General features: G+C 39.4%; 1 protein-coding gene across 1 annotated transcript in view; it reads right to left on the bottom strand.

Annotated features, from left to right (window-relative positions):
* SYN2 (synapsin II) overlaps positions 1–22290 on the bottom strand; it is a 159033-nt gene that overhangs the window by 93903 nt on the left and 42840 nt on the right. Inside the window, exons 2-3 of the mRNA XM_030283066.4 lie at positions 6963–7020; positions 4387–4478 (exon numbers count right to left, since the gene is read on the bottom strand). Coding sequence (XP_030138926.4) covers positions 4387–4478; positions 6963–7020 — 150 coding nt within the window. The remainder of the gene's footprint in view (positions 1–4386; positions 4479–6962; positions 7021–22290) is intronic.

Genomic DNA, 22290 nt, shown 5'->3' with positions numbered 1-22290 from the left:
AGATGGCTTCATGAAAAATATTCAAACCAAAGGGAAAGGATAAAATGTGGAAAGAGCCATGCTGGCTTTATGAAAAATACTCAAACCAAAGGGAAAAAAATGGAAAGATGGCATTATGAAAAATATTCAAACCAAAGGGAAAAGACAAAAGATGGAAAGAGCCATGATGGCATCATGAAAAATACTCAGACCAAAGGGAAGAAATGGAAAGAGCCATGATGGCTTTGTGAAAAACACTCAAAGCAAAGGGAAAAAATTGAAACAGCCATGATGGTTCTGTGAAAAACACTAAACCAAAGGGAAATAACAAAAGATGTAAAGAGCCATGATGGCTTTGTGAAAAGTACTCAAATCAAAGGGAAAAAATGGAAGGGGACACGATGGCTTTGTGAAAAACACACCAAAGGGGAATTATAAAAGATTAAAAGAGCTATGGTGGCTTCATGGAAATCTGCAGCACTGTTCAGCATCCCCTCAATAATGGGCTTCTATTAAGAGGAGAGAGAAATTGCCATAGATTTCAGGTTGTTTTCCTGATGACAGATAAATCTCATCTATAACCTCTAGGTATATCCTTAGTTTGTGTTCTCCATTTTCTGAGCAGCGACAAGCAAAACTAAAGGAGGCAAATCAAAGGACTCTGCCACAAACTTGGGATTTTGGGGAACATTTTTTTTTCCACAATTATTGTCAGGCTGTTTTAAGGACAGAAGAGATGAAGCAACCACATTGCTGGCAAATGGAATCAGACCATAATGGAGAGAATCACAACTGAACTTTTGATCAAGAGAGTTGTCAAAATGAATTTTTTTACTTAGAGCTGAATTTCCCCCTTTTCTCTCTGGTATCTGACCAGCATTTTCCCTGCTGCTCCCTGTGGTTTCCTCCTATCACCCTGCACCTTTGCCAACAATCTGACACCATCTTCACCTTACACCAACCCTGAGATTTTCTTACTGGAGAAGGTTATGGAAAATAGAAAACACAAACCAACAAGACAAAGCCTTCAGAACAGGGGAAATTCACTATTAAATTTGACTGTTGAGTCTTTTCTACATTCCAGTTTTATAGGGGGAAAAAACCCTTACTAGCTTGAAGATTGCAACTTCCTAAAAGAGGTATAACTGCAGGATAAATTAAATTATCATAGTAAATTGGTGAAATTATTTACACGCCTTGAATAAATGCAGGCTGTTTACTGGAGTGAGACACTCTGAAGATTACAAAATTATTCTGAATTCTCACTCTGGTAGAACAAAAACAACAGAACAATTAAAACCCATGTTAAAATTGCTTTAGCAGTTCAGCAATCCCAGCTTGGATACAGCAGTCCAAGTTGATTAGCTGGATTCTTGAGTTTCAAATTGCAGGATCATAGAAGTGTTTGTGTTGGAAGAGAGTTTTTAGAGCTCATTTTCTTTTTTAGTGAAAGGCAGGGACTCCTTCCACTGCCCCAGGGTGCCCCAAGCCCTGTCCAACCTGGCCTTGGACACTGCCAGGGATGGGGCAGCCACGGCTGCTCTGAGCAATCTATGCCAGTGTTTTACCACTACCACTGTAAAAATAAATAAAAACCCCAAACCTGCCCGATTTGGCAAAAGCAACATTAAGGATTTGCTGTCAAGAGTTGTTGAAATGGCACTGAAGCTCAGTGAGCAAAACCTGTAAAGAAATCCTTGCCTTTAAACAGGATTCCCGAAAAATATCTGCAGCATAATTCTGAGATGTTGTGATCTAGGTTTCATGGGGCTGCTGAGAGTTTGGAACATGCAAATCCAATTTACTGGCCCAGGCAGAATGTAATACTTAGAGGATTAATGATGCCTTTATTGCTGGTATTAATGGGACTGTTTTTGGGTTAAGAATTATTTAGTGTTCAGATAAATATTAGTTTTAGAGGTTGTGAGATTTATGAAAGTACGTTGCTGGTTATAGTTTAAGAGTAGTTACAAGTTTTTTTGTAATAAGGTAATATATAAATCTTTAACTTAATAGATAAGGTTTGCTATAAGGTTTATTTTTATTTAATTTTGTTGTACTGTATTTTTGTTTAATCAGCTTTTGTTATATTTTTATATATATGTTTCTATTATAATTTTTAAACTTTTAGTTTATTCTATATAGCCACACTCTTATATTTTAAACTCTTCATATTTTATTAATATAGTTTTTTACTTGAGGTATATTTTTTCTTACAATTATAGAAACATAAGTGTATTCTTTTTTGTTTAATATTTGTGTATTTTATTTTTATATTAATTTAAGCTTTTTCTAAGGTAGATCAAACTCTTCAGTGTCTGTAGAAGTTTCTGTTTTTCCAGTTCCCACATGCCTTCATTAAATTTGCAGATCCCTCAGTGAAAGAAAGAGACAACTTTTGTTTATTAAAATAAGGAGGATAACACATCCCAGACAGCATTGTGGCTTCAAATAAAAGAACAGAAAGTGTCCTCTCAAAGAACAATTTAATGAAACAATTGGGGAATGGAGGGAATGTACTTTTTAAAAATTAAAAATAAAGAAATACAGTTTGCTTTGCAAAAGCTCCTCAAAGGAATGTGATACATTCCCATAATTGTTCTAGGTCTGTAATTAATGCTGGAGTGACTGCATACAGAAGGAGGCCAGGAGGAAAATTTTAATTGTGGCTCAAGCATCAAGATCCAAAAATCTCAGCATTATGTTACAGAAAATGTAATTTTTCATGGCATGATTTTCATTCACAGAAAACAAACAAGTCAGTGCCTCTTAAATATTGTTTTCCTCCTAAACTAAACCAAACTAGCAAATTTTTGTCATTGACATTTCTATGATTTTGCTGACTAACAATTTGCTCATAAATCTGTGATATAAGGTCACTTTGGGCCTCAAATGGATAGCAAATATCTCCAATTATCACAGACACAGAGAATTGCTCTCCCATCCTGCCTGCACCTCTCTCTCACACCACAAGCCACATCCCCAGGCGTCTCACACCAGATTTGAGGGAAAATTATCAGCTTCAGGTAGTTCTAGTTGGGTAAATAGATCACCCATAAAATGATAAAATTGTAATCTCATTCTCAGTTATCTGATGGCACAAAGGTCTGTTTTTTTCTAAGACAAGCAGCACTTTTACCAAGTTTTCTCATGACCTGCAAATCTTTGGAGATGTTATTTTCTGGAGGTTCCCAGCCCTCATTTTCTCCTGACATGTTTTGATGGTAACTTGGCCTTGATACTTTTTAAAACACTTTTTGGAATAGTACAGAAAAGCCACTAGGGAGCAGCCATCAAGATTTCTTGGCTCTTAAACTTCCATCATTGGGTAAAAAGTTCCACCAACCCTAAGAAAAATCAAATCTCTTAATCTTCTAAGGAAATAATCTTGCGGGTTTGGCACAAGATCATTGTTTTTGTATTAAACTGCAATATTTTTAAAAAATGCCAGAGATTAAAGAATTGGAATTTTGAAGCATAAACTTATTTTTAATATTTTTCCTGGAGTTTTTTGTTGGGTTTTTTTTGTTTTGTTTTGTTTTCTGTTTGTATGTTTGTTTGGTCTTTTATGTGAATGAGTAGACATATTCAAATCTTTTATTGGGAGATATGTTCTGCAAACCATGAAGATCCAGGATATACTTGTGTGGCTCTGCCTTTAAATTCAATTTTTCAGCCAAACAACTGTTGCTCTTCACTTACACATAAATGCACCAGCCAAAATAGGAGCAATTCTCACAATTTAAATAAAAAAAATTGATATAATTTTTCTAATAATTTGGCCAATATAATAATTTTGATTATATAACTTTTCTAATACTTCCTTAATTTTTTCCTCTGCCCTGTTTTCTTCCGTCACATTTACGAGGCTGTTGATGTCCTCACTGAAAAAAACCAAAGTTAAATTTACCCTGCCTTTGTTGGCATCATACTTTTTAGACAAAATAGGTGTTGGGAAATCTGAGGTGTTTAAACCAAAATGTTTCAAACAGGCTGGAATATTCCAGGAACTGCCTTGAGAGTGTATTATAACTTGGTCTGTTTCAATAGAAAATATTCCATGTTGGAAATAAATTCTGTTATTCTGGAAAAGTCTGGCAGGTACAAAATCACCAAATTTGGGTCCTTCTGTAGCAAACATAAAAGCCAAATCAATAACCCCAACTCTCAACCATGTATTCTTTATTCTGGACTTCCTTCCCTTAACAAATCCATTTCCCCCATGGTTACAGTGTCAAGATGTGTCCTCCCTGTCACAGAAAGGTTGTAACAAATCAGGTATTTTATTTTCTACTCTCTCTGAGGGGCATCACTCAAAATCCACAAACAAAAATACTCAGCACCTTTCCCATCCACACATGATGCCATTTATTGCTTTTTGCTGATAGTCCATTGAGTTTTTCTTACCTGACAACTTTTGTGCCATTTCGAATTACTTGGATATCAACTGCATAATTGCCATCAGCGTGGGCTATCAAGTTGATTTCTGAAAATTCTGCCTATGAAGAAAAGACTCCCATTAGTCAGTCTGGCTTAGTTTACATTTATTTTCCAAGTCCCTTATTTTCAGCATTAGGGCTTGAAGTGCTGACAATCTACATTTGAAATACAATCAGCACCAAGAGGGCATTGATCCAGCACTATTTGTCAAGTATGACACATCACATTTCAAAAGGTTTTAATCCAAAGAGAGCAAAAGGTAAAAAAATATTGTGAAAATGGATTGTGGGGCAGTAGCAAGTGGATTTACTCCTCCATGTCTGCATAGCAATGTAGGGATTATATTTTTGCTTTACACAATGTTATCAAAGAGATTAATACAGGCAAAACATTGACATAAAGTTTTGAAGAAAATAGTACAAAAACAGAATTAAAATAACATTTTCTTATAGAATGTAGGGTCTCCTCATGCTGCTCACCCCTTTTGATTTTCTTTATGTGCATTTACTCTTTTTTTAAAATGACCTGGTGGTAATGAGCAATTGTCTCACAAAATTCTCCATTAAAGTGTTTTTTCAAAAGTCTTCTCACCCTGGAAATGGGGAATTTAAAGGGAGCTGCTCCCATACTCTGAATCTGTGATTTGAAAGGAAAGAACAGGATGTGTTACATTTATCCCCAGCCTTTCACCAACTTAGTCTCTCAAGGCACTTCACAATAACATCACCCAGCAGAAGAATTGAAATGCAGCCAGCTGTCTCCTGGTGGATAAATAAAAGTGTCTCTGCTGTCCCGAGGAAAGCACAGAATAGAGAATGTCACAATCCTCGTTAGTCTGCTCCTGAAAAATGGAATTATTTCAAGTGTTCCTTGGGCAGACCTGGGAGCATTTCCCACCCTGGCGCTCAGGGAAGGGAGGCTGAGCTGTTCCTCCCACTGCTGCAGCTCAGCACCGCAGTCAGGCCTTGGTTCCATTGAACCCAGACACCCTCACAGCTCCTGGGATCACTGGGACACAGCTCCCGAGCTGATTGCAAAGCAGAGCAAATGGGGAGAGAATGAGATATTTGTGTGGGCAATGAGATATTTGTGTAGGCACTGCAAATGTCAGACTCAGTCAATCGACTCCGAGACTGAGAACGGGTATCTCCAATTAATAAATCATTTTAGAAGCTTAGAGTGTGATAGAAGACATTGTATGTTGAGAAAGGCAGTGTAAAAATGAAATAATTACTGTTACAATAAATGGTATGAGCAGCAGCACACTGCAGTAGTTGTTATTTGTATGCTGATGAGCAACAAAAGGATTTGTGTGGCTCAGAAACTTGCAGTGTCTCTCTGATTAAAGTTGTAGCAGCACAGGAGGGGAATTCAAGGTTTACCCTGAGTTTTTGCTCCTGTTAAAGGGATGGGGTGGGCTGTCAGCTGCCTGCTCTGGTCTAGGTGGGAATGGACAAATCAGTTGTCTTCGTTTTCCTGCCTCTCCAAGACCCCTGGCAAAGCTTTCCATGTTCCCAAGCCAAGGGCAGCAGATATTCAGTGGTGTCAGGAGTGGATGCTGTACCATTAGAGTGAATTTAGATCAGCTGGACACACACAGTTAATGATAATTTTCCCTCACTGTTTGAAAATCCAATGACAAAGCAACTCAAGGACTGATGCTTCATACAGCAGCATCTATTTGAGGAATTCAAGATTCAAAAGCAGTGAAAAGACTTCTTTAAATCCCTAATTTCAGCTTAAATAAAATAACTATAATTCCAGTGCACCCTAAATTTTATCTCCACGCCTATTCCTATTTATTATGGATTTTTTTAAACCCCCACAAGCTAGCACTGCACCCAGAGCACATTTATATTCCTGAGTGGGGAATTAGTGATACAGAACTGCCACATGTAATTCATGGAGTGTCTGTGAACTTCACAGTCTCTAAGCAACAACCCCTGAATACAAGATGTTTTCCATGCTGTGAAAATTATGGTGAAAATCCCCTCAGAAGAGCCCACTTTGGGTGCCAAAAAAGGGCTGTTGTGGTTTAACCCCATCTGGCAGCTCAGCCCCGTATCCATTCCCACCCAGAGGGTGAAAGTGGGAAAACTTTATAACTTTTTACCCACCAGAAGGGTAACAGTGACAAAACTGTGGGTTGGGATAAACAGAATTCAAGAGCTAAAGCTAAAAAGCTAAAGCCAAAGCTGTGAGTGGAAACATAGGAAACCAATTCCCCCAGCAGCTCGAGGGGGGAAATTAACTCTACCCCAGCCCAGACCATCAAATTTCCTTAATTGTCAGGGGTTTGGGGTACAAAGATGGTGATTTTTTCTGTATGAATGCACAGAGAGTCATGGAATCATTTAGGTTGGAAAAGCCCTCTCAGATAATCTCCATTATCATTAATCCAAGGCCACCATCAAACCATCTCCCCAAGTGCCACATCCACACAGCTTTTAAATGCCTCCAGGGAGGGATTACATACATGTATTAAATAGATGTGTTTCTAGAAATTCACAGATATAAAATAACATTCAGGCTAAGTCTGTTACCTGTTCCACCTTTATGTCATACTCTCCATGGACCTTTTTTCCACGAAAAGCCTTGGCCCTGCAGGAAAAAAAGGAGAGAGAATAAAGGTATATATCTGATATATCTGTAATCAGTGTCTGTAGAAAACTTCCTGTATTGCTTTCAATGTCCTGGAAACACACAAATATACTAATTAAATCTACCTGCTGCACGTGCACAATTCCCCTTCTCTGCCACCTTTGTATTCTCCTCCCCACGATATTTTGTAATAAAAAGCACAATGTGATTTACAACACTGAAGTGAAAATGCACTGAAATTATGAAACTCAGAAGTACACATTTCACAGCTGTCAAACAATATAAAAGGAGTCCTATTAAGCAGGTACAACTTTGCTCTCAAAGTCAACAGTGGCAGTGGAAATTCATTGCCCTGTGAACAACTTCCTAACAACCACTCACATTCATCTTTATCCACGTAGCTCATTTAGAAAACATGCTTAATTTGGAATGTTGTGCTTAGAAACTTTATATTGTTTTAAAAGTGTCAGAGTACTGGAGACTGCTGTTGTCAGATATTTGAGTGCCTGGTTGGTCTCCTAATCAGTTTTCCTTTCTCTAGACTAACTTGATATGAAATAATGTGAAGGAGAGTTTATGAGCAATTTTTATGCACCAGAATTGCTGGGACAGAACTGAATCCACTGATCCAGGCCTTACAAACAGAAATTCCTCCAGGAATCCATGCCTTGTATCCCTCAGGCTGAATTTATCTGCTTTGGACTAAAGGAGAATTCCAACTCTTTGAAAAGATAAAGAAAAAAAAAAGATAAATCTGTTATTAAAAAGAAATTATACTGACACTCTGATGTTGTTGAATGAATATGGGATCAGCCTCTCTGCATTTTCTTTGCTCAAGCCAAAGCTTAGAGTACCTTCCCTGCTTTTCTCTTGTACAAGGAAAAATTTGCTGCACAACTCGAAACCTGAACACCACAGAACATCACCTCCAGTGCTAAAGAACAGCAGTTTTGTGCATGTCCAACATCTAACAAAATGCTGTTGTATTACCTGAAATCTACCTCACCAATGAAAGCAATAGCAATACATATATTAATAATTTATTTCCACTGTGGTCTAGAAGAATTTCACCCTTGGTTACAATAGTGGATAAACAACATTTCTTAATAATCAAATGTAAATACTGCCTTGGGGAGCATTTCATAAGGAATAAGGATATTTCTTAAGGATATAGATGGTAGAAGTGTTTATACTGAAATCGCACACTAAAATATTGCCCAACCATTAATTCTTTATAAGCATGCAGCTGGGAAGAAGAAAACAAGGAAGAAAGAATTTGTATTATTTTTTTAAACTGTGTTGTTGCAATAAATACACAAGAAAGATGAAGTTTAAAATCCATTGTTGTGTTCTAAGAGGTGCACACTCAGCTTAGTGTTACCAAATATTTATGCCCATACTAAAAGTAAGTTAAATATAAATGTAATTTACAGAAATATCATTATTCACTTATTTATCTTCCAAATTTGCTTTGGAATCCCATAAGATGAATGTGAGCATCACCTCTTGGAAGCTTTGGGGATTCTGGAAGTGTTTTATGGGAAAAAACAGATTTGTGCCAGAGCTGGAGGAAGGTCCCACAATCAGGGATCTGCCTCAGGAGGAGAGCACCCAGCTCACATCAACAGACAGCTTTAATGCCTCTCTGAAAAAGTAAAGATTCACCACTGCAAAAAATACTTCAAACTCCAGCTCTGGTCCCCATGAATTTAACAGCATTGTCCTGGTTGAATTCTGCTGGAACAGGATGAGCTCCTGGGTTTTATCTCTGATGCAGCAACAGGTGAGGTAAATGCATTATTGGACTTCACATGACACATTTAATTTAAATACAATTATCTTGGCTACATTATAGTGAAGCTGCCTCTTGGCCCCTGGAAAACCAGTTTAAAAACTCAGTTTCTTAAATTTAAATGTTAACTTGGCCATCCAGAGATTAAACCTCCCCCAAAAGCTCCCCTAACAAATATCAGCAACTGGGAGTTTTTGGAGAGAAGAAATGGAGCTGGGAAACCACAGAGAGCCCAGCACAGACCCTTCTACTCTTTGCTCCAAGTCCAGTGCATGTATGTGTGAGTGAGATAACCAAAATACTCATTAGCTGTTAATTAGTGAGATGTTATTACTCTAAATTCAGTCTTTCTACTTAAACATGAGGCAATCTCCAAAGAGCTAAACTCTGGCATGATTCACATTTCAACAAATGACTTCAGCTTTGAAAATAAACAGGAGTAGTAAGGACTGAAGTTAAGCAATCTGAGGCTTGAAAACAAACCTGACATTCAATCATTTCAAGAGAATCAATTTCGCAGCAGCTTTAGCCAACAACTTTTAAAAAAATGTATAATATTCCACAATATTCTCCAAATGTTGAGCCAAGAATTTATCCTGGTATCTGTTGGAACCCTGGATGCTGCTGGGAATTTCAGACTTTCTGTGCTGCCAGGCACTGACCCCCAAGAGAACACTGCACTGACCTGAGGCTGTGGAGAAGCTTCCAAAATGGAATGATGGAACTGGGATTGTGGGTGTGGAGTTTAAATAAAAGTGTGTAATATCACATAGCAGAAAACTTAGGGTTTAAAGTTTTAAAATATAATAATATATATAAATCAAGATAAAAATTTTAAACAAAAACTAATCCTTCTTCTTCACCTTCTTCATGAGTTTAAGTAGTATGTAATTAGATAAAAAATTTGTTTGCACATTGCAAACCACAAGTAATTCATTATTATGTTAAAAATGAAAATAATTTAAGTGTCATTTCTTAATTCAACAGTTTGTCCTTAAAAACCTTGTAAAAATACAACTCCATTTTTAGTTTAATTATTAAAGTACTATAAGACTCACAGTTTGTAAAACTATAATATAAATAAAAACTAACAAACATCTAAATCCAAACAAGAAATACGGTCTTACACCTTTAATCTTAACCCTAACAAAAAAAACCCCAAAACTCCACAGGTATCTCTAAACAATAACTGAAAGTTTCACAACTTAAACATTTCAGAACAAAGTCTAAGAATTAGTTAGCCTGTATTTGTTGTGAAACAGAACCCAGTTTTCATTTTATTTACTCTACCTAGGAAATTCAGCCATGCCCTGCTTGAATTATTATATAATTATATAATTGCAAATAAGAACTTGCAATAAAATAAAGAGGCAGTCCTGTCATAATGACATTCATTACATACTTATGGTAATTTTTTTTTACTGAGGGGAGCTGAGGGGTGCAATTGTTTGGTGTTATTGATTTACCGAATCCCCTCAGTTGTAGTCTCAGTTTCCTGTTGAGCCTTATTCCTCCTGGCATGGAGTGTGGAATGGCTGTAACCAGCTCCCAGAGCTTTCCAGGACAGGGCTCTGTGGGAACTCAAAATGTCCCTCAGACATTTTTGGATGTTCCGGGCCCAGGTCAGAAGCATTTGAGACCCTGGCAGGCAGCTGGAAACAGCTGTGATTTTGGGTTTGAACCATGGAATGATTTACCAACCTTGCAGGGAGAACAAGAAGTCACAGAAGTTTAGATATTAGAGTAGAAGTAGTCACAAAGTAAAGGGAAGAATTTTTGAGTGCTGTACAGGGGGGTTTTGGTTTTGTACATGGGGTCAGAAGTTTTAAGATGGAGGGATCTGGGCCTGCCCTGTCCTCCCTCTTTCTTCTTCCTTACCTCCATGTTCTTGGTGATGTTGGCACTCACAGATTGGTTTAGAGTAGAAAAGCACCATTTAATATAGGTAATGGGCATTGGGGAAAAACTGTACCCATGTAACACGTAATGTACCATATAAAAGATAGAAAAGCACCATTTAATATAGGTAATAGGCATTGGGGACAAACTGTACCCATGTAACACGGAATGTACCATATAAAAGACAGCAGCAGCCCTGGGCAGAGGGGGAGAGAAGAAGCAGTCGGGAGTCAGAGAGGATGTCAGGGTGTGTGTGTGCCTCTGCCTGAGCTGTGAGCAAACCACAGCAGCCCCAGAAGAAAATCTTTTAGATAACTTGCAATAAACTGCCTTGAGACCGAACAACAGAGACTGCTGAGCCTTTCTTTGGCAGCTCGGCTTGGAGGAGAGACTTTTCCAGCACACGAAGCCACCCCTGACCCAGGGTGAGCTCCGGCAGGCTCTGAGGAGCGTGAGGTGAGCTGCCAGCAGGAGTGGAACTGAAAAACAAACACACCCCACATCAGGGGCATTCACAGTGACATTTAGCTGCTGTTGTTGCTGGCTTTTTGCATTTTAGGTAAAGAAGAAAAGGAAAGAAATCATCACCTGAAACTCCAGCAGTGCTTTCCAAAGCCCACAGAGAGAGCAGAGAGCTGTGGAAGGGATGAACCCACTGAAGTCACTGCCATGGCCTCCTATACAGTACAGGCTGCTCAAAACACCTGAAATATTGATGCATCTCTTGCTGCACAATTCATATTTAAAACAAACCAGCAGAGAATATGAACACGCAGTTGCCATAGAGGCAGCCTGACACGAACTCACTCCATTCACTGAACTTTGGCAAGGACAAGCAATGAAACATTAAAGAGTCATTAAAGAGTTTCAAATATATAAATAATAAATCTTGTTTAGTTCCCCATTCAGCTACACAGCATCTACCTACACAGTATCTTACTATGCCATGAGACCAACCTGGTTTAATATGTGTGTGTGTGTATATATATATATATAGATATAGATAGATAGATATAGATATAGATATAGATGATATAGATATAGATATATATGTGTGTGTGTGTTGTGTGTGTGTGTGCGCATATATACAGAATATTCCCAAAAAATCTATATGTATATATCACATATATATGTGTATGTATATATATGTATATACACAGAATATTCCCAAATATTCTATATGTATATATCACATATATATGTGTGTATATAAATATATATATACACAGAATATTCCCAAATAACCGATTTACTGGAATTATCAGGTAAGTCCATGTAAAGATACTGACAGACAAATGACACAGACTCAATCAGAATTCCATGGACTTAAAAAGTGTCTCAGTGACAGACCAGAAAAAGCTGAAGAGAAACCAAGTCTCATCTTCAAGTTGAGCCCAGTCTTCAAGTTCAAATGGGATTAGAAATAATTTGTTCTTTAATTCAATTAAAAAATGCTTTTGTAAATACAGGAAGACTATAAAATGCTGTTAACAAAACAAGTGTATGATAAGATCTGCACAGCATTTTTGTTTTATCCACAACCCACTGAAACCAAGGGGATTTCTGTTTCAGCATCCATGTGCTCTACCACTGACACTACCAACATTTGCTGTACTGCCCTCCCCATCAGCCAAGCTTTGGGTAACTCACCTCTGATGAGGTTATCATGCTTAAATAGAAATTAAACACAGTGATTTAAGGCTTTCTTTCATTTATTTTTTCCACATTTCTGCAAAAAAAGACTGATATGAAACAAAAAAAAAAATCCTATTTAAAAGCTGAGTCTGAAAGGTCTTGATATTCCTAAATGTTACTGTGATTCTGCAAAGAGCTGTCTGGGTTTAAAGCACGTCCTTTTTGTGTCTGCACAATGGAGTCCCACCCTTGGCACCTGACCCAGCCACTATTTCATTCACATAAAAGAGTGGTGTTTTCTCAAGGTATTACTTCATACAGAAATTGCCTCAGAAGGAGCAGCCCACCACCACAAAATAAATGTCAGAACACACCAGACGTGTGACTTTGAGTGACTTTTGGCTTTAGGAGCGCTCCCTGCTGAGCTGGGTTTCATTAGATGAATGATAATCTCCATTAGCAGGAGCTGAAACCTGCACAGCAGCACATTTCCCTGGCTCTGGGACAGCACAGGTTATTCCAGCAGCTTCCATGGCTCACACTTCCAGCAGCTCTGCTTGGCTGTTCATCACCCAGCTGGGTGAAATGCCCTCTCCAAAGGCAGCACAACCATGCCAAGGACACAGGGATTGCCCTTCAAAGTCATCCACCCCGGGAGGTGACAATGCACAGAAACCACAAGTGAAATTTGATTTATTTCATACAAATATTTTTTCCCCAGCGTGCCAGGTAGGACATGATTGATGCACTTCTTCACTCTCAGTCCATCACTTTGAAGGGGAAAATAAACTGCTCATAAATAAAATAATAATAAAAAAAAAGGTGCTTCTGCCAATATGTCTGAGGCTTCATGGTGTCTCTGTACCTGAAATCACTGCATCAAATATTTCTATACCAGTAATAACAGATGGAAAGAGAATTACTGGGAACAAAGGCAAGAATTCCTGTCCTGGCACATCTCAGTACAGTCCTCCCAGCTGGCCTGACCTTGGCACTGTCACAGTTAATTCTGTCAGGATTTCTGCATCTCTGAGCTGCCCATTTATGGAGGAGCACGAGTGTTGGACCCCTGGTCAGTAAGAATTTCAGACTTTCTGTGCTGCCAGGCACTGACCCCCAGGAGAGCACTGCATTGACCTGAGGCTGTGGAGAAGCTTCCAAAATGGAATGATGGAACTGGGATTGTGGGTGTGGAGTTTGAATAGAAGTGTGTGATATCACAGGGTGGGAAACTTAGAGTTTAAGGATTTAGATTATAGTAATATATATATAGAACAAGATGGAGGTTTTAGGGTGGAGGCTGCTCCTTCTCCTTCTCCTTCTCCTTCTCCTTCTCCTTCTCCTTCTCCTTCTCCTTCTCCTTCTCCTTCTCCTTCTCCTTCTCCTTCTCCTTCTCCTTCTCCTTCTCCTTCTCCTTCTCCTTCTCCTGCTCCTGCTCCTTCTCCTTCTCCTTCTCCTTCTCCTTCTCCTTCTCCTTCTCCTTCTCCTTCTCCTTCTCCTTCTTTCTTCTCCTTCTCCTTTTCCATGGGTTTGGGTGGTTTTGTGTCATTGATAAAAAATTCTCCATGGTAGGCACGGGTAGTTGGTGATTGGGTTAAAGTAAAAATAATTGAGGTGCCATTTCTTATTTGGACATTTTATCCTTAAAAAGCCTTTGTAGAGAGAGGGGTATGGCTCTATTTGTAGTTTGTGTAAGTACTGTAGAACTCAGTGTTTGTGAGATTGCAACAGAGATAAGAACTACCAAACATCTGAGTCCCAACAAGGAATTCTGTCTCGCCGTTTAATCCCGACCCTGGCAAAAAAGAAGATAAAACTCCACACACGAGGGCACAGCCACCTCACAGCTCACACTGAGCAGGCAGGGCAGGAGAACACTGCAGGGACCACTGCTCTTCTTCTGCAAGGATTTCCTGCCCTCACCTCTGCAGCCTGGAGCAAAGAACTTGGTTAAAAACTTGTTTAAACCCAAGTATGAGTGTCCTGCATGCACCCTCATCCCCTTCCCCTCTCCCTTCCCCAGCAATGGCCACACTCCTGAAAAACCACAGTAAACACTTCCCAGTGGAGGATATCCCTGACAAAAGAGATCCAGCTCTAAAACTTATTTTAAAATAACCCGCAGCCTAGCTAGAAATAAAGAACACAATTTTATTAATCAGCAATTATTCCATTTCCCTGTCAGGGCTGCACACAACTCTTACTAGAAAGGTGGAGGTGTTTTTTTTTCACAACAGATTTATTTGTGGGACCTTCAGAGGCTTCCAAAACCTCTACCTCAATCCCTTTTTTTTTATTCTCCTAATGTATTGCCAGCCCTTTTTTTTTTTTTTTTAACAAGTTCTCCCATCCCTTGGAATGTATCAAATTCCCTCTACTCTGATCATTTAAACTAAACAGAGTCGTTTTATTTTTTCCATTTTTTATTCTTCCTATTCTTTTTATTCTGGAGGGTTTCTGTTTGTGCCTCTGCTCTGTGCCTGAGCAGTGTTTTCACCAGAGATGTAATGCAGAAGAAAGTGCCTCCTACTCCTGAATGTCTCCATTGAACTGAAATTTTCTGGGTCTTTTAAACAGCATGCTCAACTGAAAATGCCTCATTTTCTGCCCACTCAAGGTGAAACAAGTCCTCTTTCATGCTCAAACACCAGTCTGCCTTGCTGGTAATGTCTCAAAAATCCCACACCTCCCATTATGTAATATTTACCATTAGCCCATTACTCCTGTGCAAGATTTATGGTCACGATGTAACTTCTGTGAGCTCCTTTTTTGCAAATGGGATGACAAATGAGTATTTTTAAATGTTCATTCTCTCATCAGCAGAAGACCCAATACGTGATGCCACATATCCTAACCTTTTCCAAATCTGTTAGACTCATTAGGACGACTACGACACTTTCCCAGGGCTAGGGTCATAAAAATATTTTGTACTCATGAGATGAACAGAAAGTTCCAACTTTTCTACGGGAAAACATTGCCAGCCAAATTACGAAATATTACTGCTCTGAATTCAGCTTTTATTGTTGCTTGGTGCTCAAGCCTCAAACTGCATCTTCTGCATCAGCTGCCCTGAACTCCTTATCTCCTGTAGCAAATGTAACAATAATCCAAGATTAAGTAACAAATTTTGGCATTTCACTACCATCTAAGTAGTCCATCTTTTCCATTTCATCTGCTGATAACCAAGATAAAGGAGTACAAACAGTTATTCAGCAATCCTGTTTAGAAAGGAAGGCATATCAGCTTGAATAAATGACAAAAATGTCCCACAGTGCAGCCCCTGGTGAATAGTTTGTGACAGGAAAAAACCCAAACCAGCTAGGAAGATAACCAAAATGAATGTTTATTTTTTCTTATTGAGGTAAAGAAAATCAAGTGAACCCAAGGACATTACACTGCCAGGAGGTCATTTCTGGCAACATCTGAAAAGCCAGATAAACTAGCATGGGGTGAAAGATCCTCTGAGACAGAATCCAACCCATTTTTTCATCAGAAATGCATCTGCCTTTTAATTTTTCTATTTATACTGAGTTCTCTAAGGTGTTTCAGATGTTTCTCAGGAAGATGTGTGACTTTCTGAGGTAAATTTTAATCATTTATGCCTGGAGGGACTACAGTGTTATTTCATATATAACGTGTTGCACTATTACATTGTTTGAATTTTCACCTTTGGGCATCCTGAATTTAACACAGAAACTGTATCTTACAAACCTCTCTGTGGTTCTGAATGAGCCACTCAAAGGCAGGAAAGAAAGAGGGGGAAGATTCAAGTCATGCACTGCCACTAACATCACATTACAGGAACATTTGAGGCCCTATTTGAACAAAAAGCCCAAATAATCAGTGTAAAACAGCATTTGATGTTTCAATTTTATTTTTCATGCAGCTGAAACTTATGTTTTGATATTTATACTCAAGACAACCATGTGCTGCCCTGGTTTTATTTGAGTGGATCAATCAGAAAACCTCATTTGGCTTAGCACCTGCCCAGCTGCAGGAAGGAAAGGAGTTCATGGCTTTTGCTGCCCTCTCCTGTAGGAAGAAATGCAGATGAGATTGGCCAAAGACTGGTTTCCAGTCACTGAGAAACTGATCCATGATCAAACCCCTGGATTAAATGGCTTTAAGGGACCTGCCCAGGTGTGAGTCCCTCTTGGGCAGGAGTCACAGGGAGGAGATGGATGGAAATATTGGGAATATTTCAGTGCCTGGCTGTGCTCAGGGATGGGTGAGAGGCACCAAAGGCATGAACCCAACTTGTAAATTGCTTAAATCCACCAGAAAAAGCACATTGACAGATCCGAGCACTTTAGATGTGCTTCATGCAGAATTAGCAACAACTCACAAGGAAATTCACCACTCCCATCCCATGGATTAAATTACTGCTAATTGCTGATGCTTTCTGTGATCCTCTGCTATTTGCAGGTGAATTAATGAATATTTCAAGGTGGGCTTTTTTCTCACACGTACACAGAGTTTCCATTGGTTTCATGACAGTCTCCTCTGACTCTAAATGTGGATCTGAAAGCTGGGTGGTGCTTCCAGTGCATTTTCCCTTCCTTGAGGGAGAATTTCACATACTGTGCTCAGCAGAAAACAAAAAGAATTTATCAGTTGTTATGGAAGAATGAGCCTCAGAGACCTGCATTTTCAGAGGAAGGTCGAGAATGCTGCCACAAAAACTCAATTACCCCACGATACTCATGTTCAAATAGCCACAGGAATTGCATTGTACAGAGAATTCTCTGTACAAATGGATTCCAAGAAAGTAGAAAATGTTCTTGCCTTTGTCAGTATCACCTTTTCACAGTTTTTAAGCTTCCCAAGTGTGTTAGAAAATTAAACTTACCATCTTGTAGTTTAATATTACACCTTGAAATACAATCACATAATTTTGTCTGTACTTCAAATAGCCGTGTTTGGTTTATTGATTTCAATATTCTCTAAAAAGCCAAATAACCAAGGGCCGGTATTTTGAGGTTTTTCAGCTTCTTGCTAGAGATCAGGGAATAACAGAATTTTCCAGTACTGCTGGTTAGTGAAATGTTTTCCACAACAATTAACTGGCACCACAAGTAATGCCCCAGACATGGACATTAAATCCCTTCCCCACGTGAGCCTGACCTTGGGAAAATGGACTTTAAAAATTCCTACACAGAAATAGTCCATGAAGCTCAAAGGCAGGAAAATCTGTTGGGATCTGTAACACAGAACAGAGCCCAGGGGAGGATGCTGAGACCAAGGGGAAGCCACCAGCGATGAGGAAGGACTTTGCTGACAGTGGTTTTTTATTTCCTCATGGTGCATCTAATCAGGAGCTGAATTAAAACCAGAAAATCTCTGTCAGAGAGAGGCACACTCGTTCTGGTGTGACTATGCAATAAATATAAACTCCCACCATGGCTCACACACTTCTCATCATTTGCACAGTAAAAACCAGCCAAGTTTTCAGTGCTTAATGACCACTGGAATTAGACAAGCTCCACACCCTCCCAAGTGTTTGGTGCAGAATTGCCCAGCTGAGGTCTGCAGCACTCAGGTCATGTCCAGCTCTGCAGTGGAGGAACTGGAGCCCCACAGGTTTGGGATTTGGGGATGCAGGAGTGCCCCGGGGGCTGGGCTGCAAATCCCCAGCTCCCCGAGCCCTCCCAGCTGTGAGGAGCAGGGGCTGTGCTGAACACAGGGTGGGATTCCAACAAATCTGCCCTTCCCCTTCCCTCTTTTTTTTCTTTTTCTTGCACAGCTAAGTGCTGTCAGATGTGAGATTTACTGCTAAAACATGGCAGTGTAACAGGCATGAAGCAACTGAGATGCAAACAAGCATTCTCTCCTGGCACAGAGCCCCATGTAGCAATAACTGCAATAATCACATAATTGAAGAGCCATAGGATTAATTCTCCCCATGCCTATAGGGGTGAGAACAGGACCTCTCTGTGTTCTTTTTTTGCACACAACAGCAAAGCCTGTTCCAAAATCTCAGAGGTTTGAGCAGGTCTGGTCTCTGCCTGCTCATTCCCTGGGTGAATTTCACAGAACCCTGAGCCCAGGGTGCCCAAGAGATGAACTGGAGCCAGCCCAGCTCATCCTGTGGGATTCTCCCGTGGTCCCCCAAGAGATGAACTGGAGCCAGCCCAGCTCATCCTGTGGGATTCAGCCATGGTCCCCCAAGAGATGAACTGGACCCACTCAGCTCATCCTGTGGGATTCTCCTGTGGTCCCCCAGGAGGCTGCACGAGGCTGTGGTCCCCTCCCTGCTGATGGATCTTGGTCACCCCCAAGGCTGCAGCTCCTGGCACTGCTTTATCTGGGGAAAGAGGTGGGAATGCTTTTCCCATGGAGAAGCTGCCATTTGGCAGAGCCCCCCAGAGCAGCCCAGGTTATGTAAGAGCCCAATGTGCAGTTGGTTACTGGTAAATATTTTCACTTGAGAATTTACAACTGTGGGCAAGGAGGATCCTCCCAGCGAGTAAACAATAACAGTGCTCAGAGGGAGAATGTGTTCCTGATTATTCCACAATAACCCTGCTGGGACACAAATTCAGGATGTGTTGAAAAGTTCTTGGAGCTGGAGACCCAGCGTGTCCATCCTGCAAACTGAGGGAAGGAAGGCTGCTCCACTCAGCCTGCTTTGCTACTGCATCCACACAAATGAGCCTGCAGTTCTAGCAGACACTGATTCCAGGCTGCTCTCCTATCAAAATCCCACACAATGGCACTCTGCCAGTTCCTTCTCAAATCCTTCTATTTTTCATTTGTGAGCAGGGAAGAAACTAGAGCACACAAAATGAGCAAGTAATGCCTAAGAGCCTAACAGCACAATCAAAAGAAAATTCACCAGGATTCACAGCCACTGCCATTAATTTTTTTAAAAGCAAGTCCATGAATCTTTCTGACTACTTTTGAAGTCAGGATTTTCTATCTTTTCTCCTCTTCTCCTCTTTCACTTTAGAGGTTCTTTCTTAGCCCCAATAGTTTTTATGACTACAGCAACCAGAACACACCTGGTGAGCATCGCACTCACTAACTTCATTGCAAGCTCCTGCAGTCTGTTTCTCCATTCTCATTAATTACTTACCCTGTTCCACTGCCCAGCAGCTAATTGAAAAAAAAAAAATTGCACTGTTGAGTTACAGACAGAAGATTTCTTATTAATGGATCTTGTTGTTTTGGATAATCCAGCCATAACATGCACTGACTGTGAAGAAAAAAAAAAAAGAGCAGATTCCTTCATGACGATTAAGGGCAACCAAAGCCAATCTTAGAGACTTTTAATAGAGGTTTTTGTGTTTATGGGCATTTCTTCTACATGCATTTCACATTCTGTCAGCCCAACCAGGATCAGTCAAGACAAAAATCCTACCTAAAAAAATCCTCACCTAAATTTCTTTAGGTGAGTTTGTATCTGCAGCCATTTCAGATTTTATTGGGGTGCCAAGGCCACCTTTTTCCAGGAAAGGCAAGCAAAATGAAGCAAGATCCGTTTCTGCCATGTGTGTTTTTAGGGAATAGCGAATCCCTGGAGTGAGTTTGAGCCTCTGCCCCTTCCCAGGCTGGAGGAGAGCAGGTCCTCACCTACATCCAGTCCAGCACTGCCATCTGCCGGGAGCTGCAGCTCTGGAAAATCCCTGGCTAAACCACCCAAGTCTGGAGATTTCATCTATTTGTCAACCTAATTACTAATTTAAAAGTAATGGTGGTTTAATTTTAAACCAAAATATTAATCACTGTAAATAAAATTGGAGCAACCAGAGGTAATTTGAGCAGTAATTTCCATCTATTCACCATTGCTAATTATTGAGCTCTGATTCTGCTCCTGCAAGATTTCAGAGGGAAAGGAAGGGCTGAGGTATTTTCTCAGCTGGACCTTACATCAAAATTAAGCAAAAGAACTCATCACAATCCAAGCTACAGTGAGGCTTCTACAAGACACATGGGTACAGAGCTGGCATTGACCAAAATCCATCTCTGCCTTCTGCTTTTACATTTTACCTCAGTTTGAAAGACTGAAAAAGTCAAAAATATATGAAAAAAAATTCATTAATAATTATTTAATAAAATAATATTAACTAGATTAGATTCCCTGAAGTTTTCTTTCTTCCATCAGAGTAAATCTCACTTTTTAAGTTATGTCAGGTGTGGAGAGCCTGGTCCCCCACCACTGAAGTTACACCTGGGCCTGCTCTGGCTGGGGGACAACTCCAGGAAAAACTCGACATTGGACAGGAAAAAAATCCACATTGGACAGGAAAAAATTCTACATTGGAGAGGAAAAACTCCACATTGGACAAGAAAAAACTCCACATTGAACAGGAAAAAACTCCACATTGGACAAGAAAAAACTCCACATTGGACAGGAAAGAATTCTACATTGGAGAGGAAAAACTCCACATTGGACAAGAAAAAACTCCGCATTGGACAGGAAAAAACTCCACATTGGACAAGAAAAAACTCCACATTGGACAGGAAAAATTCCACATTGGACAGGAAAAACTCCACTGACAGGGAGGGCTGGAGGGAAAGCAAAGTGGAGCCTTGTGCTCAGGAATAAACACAAGACAGATCTAGATGCTAAAAACTTAGACAAAGAAAATGGGGAAATTCTCAACACCAGTTTATAGCGATTTTTTTGCATCACTCATCCAAAAGAAAGAAGAGGAAACGTGGTCATTAGGTATTGACACAGGTAAAAAAGAATTCAGCAAAATTACCCAGTTTTCGTAATATGAATCTTAATTTTAAGTGTCTTCATCTTGCCAGCAGCCCTCAGTGACAGCCAGGACAGCTGGGGACAGCGACACATTGATGGCTTATATAATAAGAATGGCTTGTTATAATAATTAATGTTTATATATGGATTAATTATTAGAATAACAATTTTAATAATAATACCTTATATACTTCACTATGCAAAAGAGTCAATAAACAAAACCATGATTTTATTTTTTTTTAATTCAAGAGAGAGGGGGAAATGTGGGAAATAGTATTTTAGAAAATTCTCAGAGCCTGACAGAAGGCTTATATAGTATACATATGGATGCAAACCTTAAGATAAAAATACTGACTTAGAAATACTATAGAATAAGACAAACATTGTTGAGAGAGAAATAGAACTAGAAACAGGTTTCAAAAGGTAGCCTTACAAATAAGAATAGATACTGTAGAGAAATAGAACTATAAAAGATAAATTATAGTAAGGCCCACAAAAATTACTTTTAGATTAATTAATTAATTAATTAATTAACTTTAATACCTTTACAGTATAGTGTGACAAAAACTAATAAGCCAAAAAATTCTTATAATATAATATAATTAAGAAATAGTTAACTTCTAATTATAATGACATGAATTGTAACATCTACGTTGTCTCACCCTTCACATAAAAATAAAAATAGAATAAATGTTTTTAAAATACCTCTCAGTTACCTCATCTCTAAGTAAAAAAAAAAAAAAAACCTAATCCAACAATCCAGCTGCACCCCTGTTCCTCTCCATCTTCTCTTCCTAACTTTCCCTCAAATTATGCCCAGCACCCACTCCTCGATGAAGAGATTTCATACACAAATGTGTTTATTGTACTAGAAAATATAAAGAAAGCCCTCAAATCTGCTTGACATGAAAATTATCAGCCCCAAACCCTCCTCTGACCTACAGAATTTACATTCCTAAGGAGGTAAAGTCTTGCCTACGCCAAGTTGTGAGGGTCTCCTTGCTTTTGGAGAAGTCCTTTTGCAGGTTATTTCATGGTTATAGCCAGAGCTAAATTTGCTTTAATGAGAGAAATGTGGCAGGATAATGTGTCTGAAACAATTCAGAAAGGAGCAGCGGAAGGTGAGCAGCTCTGTCCAGGCTGTGTTCTTTCCTTGGTGGGCCTGACAGGAACCAGGGGAGCATTAATGCACATTCAGACACAGCTCCCAGCTGGAAAATCACTCCCACAGCCAGAA

Source organism: Taeniopygia guttata, chromosome 12 (genome assembly GCF_048771995.1).
Source record: "Taeniopygia guttata chromosome 12, bTaeGut7.mat, whole genome shotgun sequence".
Taxonomy (NCBI): domain Eukaryota; kingdom Metazoa; phylum Chordata; class Aves; order Passeriformes; family Estrildidae; genus Taeniopygia; species Taeniopygia guttata.
Note: the sequence above shows the minus strand (reverse complement) of the source record. Positions and strands in the feature narration are given on the sequence as shown.